The 6,627-nt window shown below is 27.5% G+C and overlaps 1 protein-coding gene across 1 annotated transcript; it reads left to right on the top strand.

Annotated features, from left to right (window-relative positions):
- The first annotated feature begins 2,570 nt into the window (after positions 1 to 2,570).
- Positions 2,571 to 6,283, top strand: LOC132927297 (small ribosomal subunit protein uS7m). Its single transcript, XM_060991807.1, has 6 exons — positions 2,571 to 2,738; positions 3,635 to 3,826; positions 4,256 to 4,319; positions 5,388 to 5,558; positions 5,844 to 5,981; positions 6,135 to 6,283. Exons 1-6 carry the CDS (start codon positions 2,689 to 2,691, stop codon positions 6,213 to 6,215), a joined length of 696 nt encoding a protein of 231 aa, XP_060847790.1. The 5' UTR covers positions 2,571 to 2,688; the 3' UTR covers positions 6,216 to 6,283.
- Positions 6,284 to 6,627: the final 344 nt, after the last annotated feature.

The raw sequence follows: 6,627 nt of genomic DNA on the forward strand, positions 1-6,627 counted from the left end.
TACTACTATATTATATTGTCAATTAAAAATTTGATAGGCGTGACTATATTATACCTACCTACTTAATTTTAACGTTGTGTTTGTCATCACATGTGTGTGGAGACTGAAAACTTACCTATAGTTTAAATACCTAGCACACAGTGGTATGCCCTGCAGGAATTGTCAATGAGGGGATGTTATAAGCCTATAGTACACTTAAATAAGGGGCTTTACGGGCGAAGCCTCTAAAAGTTGTTAATAGCTTATAATTTACAAATGTGTACATACGTGTATATTGACTATTGAGTATTGTTCTATAGTTAGAATGAATTTAAATTGTAAAACACTAATATGAAGTTGTTTAATGCAAATAACACCATTAAACTAAAAAAATTCTAACATTTGAAAAATAAACAAATAAACAAAAGAAATATAATTGAATAATTCTTAAAAAGAAATCAACTATATTTCAAACAGAACTTAACTACCTATACCTAGTTTTCGTATTCATCTCATTTATAACTTCATTAGTGTTTATTTTAATGTTTTGATAAATGAACCAAGTAGTTAAACTATATAATGAACTAAGCAACAAGTTTATCAGAGTTAAGTCGTCTGATCTCCACGGACCGTTCGCCAATTGTGGTAGTAGCTGGTAGGGTTATTAAAATTTTTAGTAACTTATGTGTGTGTGGAAATATCAAATATCAGAATTCACCAAATACATCAAAAACGCTTTTTATAACATCAATCTTAATTACACGTTTCTTGCCTTAAATAGTTATATATAATTCATTATCTTATCTAATTAGATAATCAATGTTTGTGTATTATTATGTGTGTGTACTGGGTAAGCGATCCACAACCCGGTTTATCGCGCTCATGGTTCTAAAATTAAGAACATACCTAACAGTATAGGTAATCCAAAGATATATACACCTCGAAGCCAATTTGTGAAATGTTGCATTTTAAAGGGGCTCATCAACAATATTTTTTATTTGTATAGGGTTATCATTGGTTACAAAAAATAAAATAGTTACCTATTATTATTGGATATCATTTCAGACCTGTATTTCAAATTTTGTCAAAACAACCCAAACATCTATGTTAAGAATCTGTACTGTTAAAATTTAGGTAATACAGTTTAATAAGGAGCAAGTACCTAAATCAATGTGCATTTAATTATTATTAATTAAGTGAGTTAACATAAACATATAATAAACGTATATACTTATTATTACTTAGTCACTATACCTCTAGTGTGCTGTGTGTAATAAGTAATAACAATGGAAATCGAGTAGATGTGTTTTTAACAAAATATTTAATTATTATTTAAAATTATAGGAAATTGAACGACCACTGTGTGTGAATGTGATTTATATAGGGTTTCCATAATATAGTTATGGTATAATTATAAAGAAATAATTATTAATAACCGATCGACTGTCTATTTTTTTTTAACCTGGTTAAATTAATACTTTCTTACATATGAACTTTGAACTTAAATAGTTCAATAAATTGTTAACTTTCACTATTTACGTTCCCAACGTTGACTTTCCCAACTATCTCAAGGTTTTTTGGTACTTTCCTGTTATACGAGACTACGGCTATTTTCGTGACTACCGCCCAAGACTACCTCCTTTATCGCGACTACCACATTTAGCTGTACGATATCCACAAATTTATGTTACAGCCATTTTAACACATCGGTATTCATAATAGAGAACATTAGAACAATATTTATGATATAAAAGTTTTTTGATGTAGAAACATCTAAAATGATTATACGACACTAATATTGTTACATTTTTTTCATTATTTATTATTTTATTTGTGGATTTACCATTTTTTACCACTATTATTTTTCTATTTATTATAATTATTATTTTATTGTTTTTAGTGACCGTGTGCCACATATTATGTAGCGTGTGTTGTGTAATAGTCATGCCTAACAAATGATTACTGGGTATTTAAATCCTTTTTTTATATATATAATTCGAATATAGCCATCCCAACAATACCTACCGATTAAAAAAATATCAAAGAACTAAATATGCAGGTGCATTAATGCATTATACAAATATAAATATTAAATAAAACTAATAAGGTAGTCTGTGATAATAGAGGAAAGTGTGCAAATTTTGGTAGTCTTAGATAACAGTATTGTGGTGTTTCACAAACCAACTGCGGTAGTCTTATATTATAATGGAAGTGGTCTTGGGAGGCAGTCGCGAAAATAGCTGTAGTCTCGTATAACAGGAGAGTACCGTTTTTTTTCTTTCATTTGGTAACTTGCCTACCTTTAATAAGTATAACTATATATAAGTGTATATCTAACTAATTTTTTTACTCGATTTTTCCAAATCCAATCGCTGTTTTTGCTTAAATGCGTACCCGTCGTTTTTACCACCACGCCCAGTGAATAAGATTGAAATTACGCCGCTAGTGTTAGCGTTTTTCGTCGTCGTTTCGGTATTAGAAATATTCACAACGGACGACGGTCGCGCGAACATTTCGATCGAGACAGCCCGATCTAGCGGACTCAACGACCCGCATGTGCTATTCGCGTTATCGTCGTGATAACGTCGACGGTCGGTAACGCTATCAGTAGCGAAGGTTTCGCGTTCCGGCATTCGGCTCCTGTGAAAAAATCTCAAAATTTCTTCAAGTACAAAAGTTTTTGGGGCCGCGCCTGATATAATATTAACCATGGCGTTGTTCGCTAAATACTTGAGGATCGGCAGTACCGTTAAACACGGGTAAGTGTTTGTTTTGATTCGATTATATCGTACGAAATAATCCACAAGCTCTGTGGCTGTCACAGATAATGTAATATTATTATTGACCGTCTCGCGTCTATTGACTTAAACTCCGAGTGTTCAAATGACGTATCTGATCGTTACACGTTAGGTACGTTCAATAAACTCTACACGAGTTGTATTATAATACATACAATTCCCGCAGTTGAGTACGGTTTCCCTGCAACGTTTAGACGCCGACCGTGTTTTAACTTTTTAAGCCTGCAGTCGACACTCGACAACGTGTCTAGATTCTTCTGATAAATTGTACCTGTACAAGACTTCTGAGATAGATTTTTTAAATTCCGACGTTCTCGTACTCTCGTTGAGTCATAATATTCTATGATAATACCGCATCCACTACATTATAATTTGAATGTCAACATCTCACAGTGAACAACGGGAGAAAATCTTTAGAATTGAACAGCACAATAAACATGATATTTTTCGCAGGTATAACCTAAGATTAATCTTAGGTGTATTTGGTAGATTTAGTGTTGATACAATCAGTATTTGATGATTGTTCATTAGACATTTAAAACAAAATTATACATCCATTAAAATATCATAAATATTTTATCATCTTTGATAATTTGACATTCTGTATTTAGTATTACTTAATGTACTTTCTTTTCTGAAATCTTATATTGTACATTGTGCAATGAATATAACACATTATCTGCTTGAAACTAAATTAAATGTGTTATGTGGGCTGAACCATGTTATAATTTTAATTATGTATAGAAGCGAGGCGATAGTAAACCAAATCATATTTTTTATTAATACTTAGAATATTCTCATGCTTAATTTACTATTGGTAAGCTTTAATGACAGTTTTGATTTTTTTTTTTTTTAAGATTTCAAGCGTTTCCACAATTATCAGCAGCTAAATATAGTGTATATCCACCGCATTATTCCGAACCAGTCTACAAAAAACAAGAATTAGATAACATTTATGAGTCTGGGATGATTGATAATTACAAACTGATTCCATTTAAAGCAGCTAAAAGTAATGAAACGTGTTCCATATTCCATGATCCAGTAGTTCAGTAAGTATTAATTGATTATTGTAATGTATTAAAGAAGAGAAACAGTTTTTCAATTAGTAAAAGCCAAAACAAAATTTTAAAACTACTTATCCGTTATATTTTTTTTCAATACTTTTAGTGCAATTAACTGTCAAATAACACAATATTTGAATTTAAATGTTTTGTAAAATCATTAATGATCGATTAAAAACTGTATACAACAAAATATTCTTTTTTGTTTCCGAAAAATCACAAAAAAATGTTTTTTTTTTTTTTAATTTCAAAAATCGAAACCTTTAGTAAAGATTAATTATTATTGTTATTTTATATTAATTTAAGCTATTTTATTTAACTTGTCCAATTACTTAGGCTATACATTTTTATACCAATTATGTTTATTTATCAATATATTCTCAAAGGAACCATATATATTTTGTTTTTTTTTTTCAGAAAATTTATAAACTATATGCTTATAAAAGGACAAAAAAAATTAGCCAGGGGAGTCTTGGAAAAAGTATGTAATAAAAGTTTATTATTTATGAATTATAATAATAGAGCTAGACTTAGAGTATTTAATAATATTCAACATCATTTCAAATATATTAATAACTTTGATAAAATTGAGAATGGACAGCTATAATGTAGAACCAATTAAATGTAATATATATTTAATATAGATTAAGAACACTAACAATGACTAGTGTCTCTTCATTTCCGTAGTGTTTTGTAAGTGTAAGTACCTAAATAACCTCATTATAGTAACACACTTTTATATTATCTAAGATAAAAATATAAATGTATGTCACTGTAAAATTACGATGATAGCTCACCTTTCAAGTTGTATTTAAAAACTAGTCATCAATAATGTCAATATTTTGAATAACCTTAAACATATACTCGTCTAAGGAAGAAAAAAATTAATTTATCAAAAAAAAACCATTTTAATTAATTTATTAAATTCTTCAAATACATTTTAACTGAATTTTTGCCATATATTAAGATATAAGTATAACAATATTCTTTTCTAATCATACTTTTCTGTCAAAATAATAAAGTATACTTTGGTTTTGCACTGTATGAAATATATGATTTGCCAATGAAATTTATCTACCATAAAATTTTAGAGGAATAAGTCCAAAGTGTTGAGAAGTATGACTCAAATTGTATTATAATTCACTCATCCAATATAGCTATTATATAGAATGATGTATTTAACATAAGATTATTTAAATAAATGTATTAAGTTGAATGAATCACCCGGTACATAATAATACTTCATTCAATTTTACTGCTGCTAAACCCTTTCTTCTTCCTGCATATAGTATACAATCCACTTTACCTAATAGTCAGAGTCAACACTCTCCTAAATTGTAACAATGTCGATTTTAAATTTGTATTTTATATTGATGTTGAATACTATTATATAAATAACATTACTAGATTTCCCAATTCTGTTATTCTCGTCACTTTATATTTAGGTAATCAAAATTGCTTATTGTACTTTTTTTGTGCAAGTATAGATTAAAGTTATTAATTTTGTATAATCAATTAAAAATATATTTGCTTAATTTTATTTTTATAGACCTTTGAAAAAATAAAAAAGATTCAATTAGAGAAGTATAACAGAGAAACTGATCCTGAGAAAAAAGATTCAATTATTATAGATCCTGTAGTTATATTGAAAAAAGCAATTGCTAACTGCAAACCACTTTTGAAATTAACTGCAGTAAAACGAGGAGGATCTTTTTACCAGGTTTGATCTATTTTTACTATGAAACAAAACAATTTATCATTATTCTATTAATATTTTAAGTGTATTTAACAATTTTTTTAGTCTTCTATATTATTTACTACTCTTTCTTTTTGATTTTATTCCTATACTTTTGTCTTATATAGTTGTATAATCTCTAATTTTATTTTAATCAATGATATTCAAATTCAGAAAGTGATAACACTATTTAACTTGTTCCTTGTATCTTGAAATTTTGAATTTCAATAGTATAATTATATTCAATATTATCAATGATTTTTATTTAAGGTTCCAGTTCCAATAACAGATAAAGAATCCACATTTTATGCAATGAGATGGTTTGTACATTGTGGACGTGAAAAAGACAAATCCATACATTTTGCTGATTTTATGGCTAAAGAATTAATCAATGCATCCAATAATGATGTAAGATATATTTTCAATTTAAATTTTGAACTATGTGACTAATAAATAAAAATTTAATAACATTTACATTTGATCAAAACATTGAATTAAAAATTTTAATGAAATTATTACCTTGATACACTTTATAACTTTATATATCATATGTATTTTTAGGGAAAAGTTGTGAAAAAGAAATTGGATTTGCATAAACAATGTGAAGCAAACAGAGCATATGCCCACTACCGGTTTAGTTAAGTTTTAATTATGTTATACAGTAATTAATTAGAAATAAGTTATAAAATAAATATTTTTTGACATGTAAATTTTATGGTTATATTTGTTCTTTGTGTTAACTATCATTTTTACTCTGTAATGTTGAATTATTAATTAATTTTATCTTTTATTTTGGTTATATAGACATAGCTAACTTCTTGATAGCTCTTTTATGCATGGGTTTTTATAATAATACACTGAAAAATAATTAAGAATGACATTAATAGTTTTTTGAATCCAGATGATCACAAATTTATGTTTTAAAATTGGCCTTTTTGTTATAATATTTTCTTCCAATTAAATTATATTGTGTTAATAACATGACGAGAAAATATTTTATCTATAAATGCAAATTTAAGAAATTGAATTGTACACACAATTATTATTATTATTA

This window comes from Rhopalosiphum padi, chromosome 3, assembly GCF_020882245.1.
Source record: "Rhopalosiphum padi isolate XX-2018 chromosome 3, ASM2088224v1, whole genome shotgun sequence".
NCBI classification, from domain to species: Eukaryota; Metazoa; Arthropoda; class Insecta; order Hemiptera; family Aphididae; genus Rhopalosiphum; species Rhopalosiphum padi.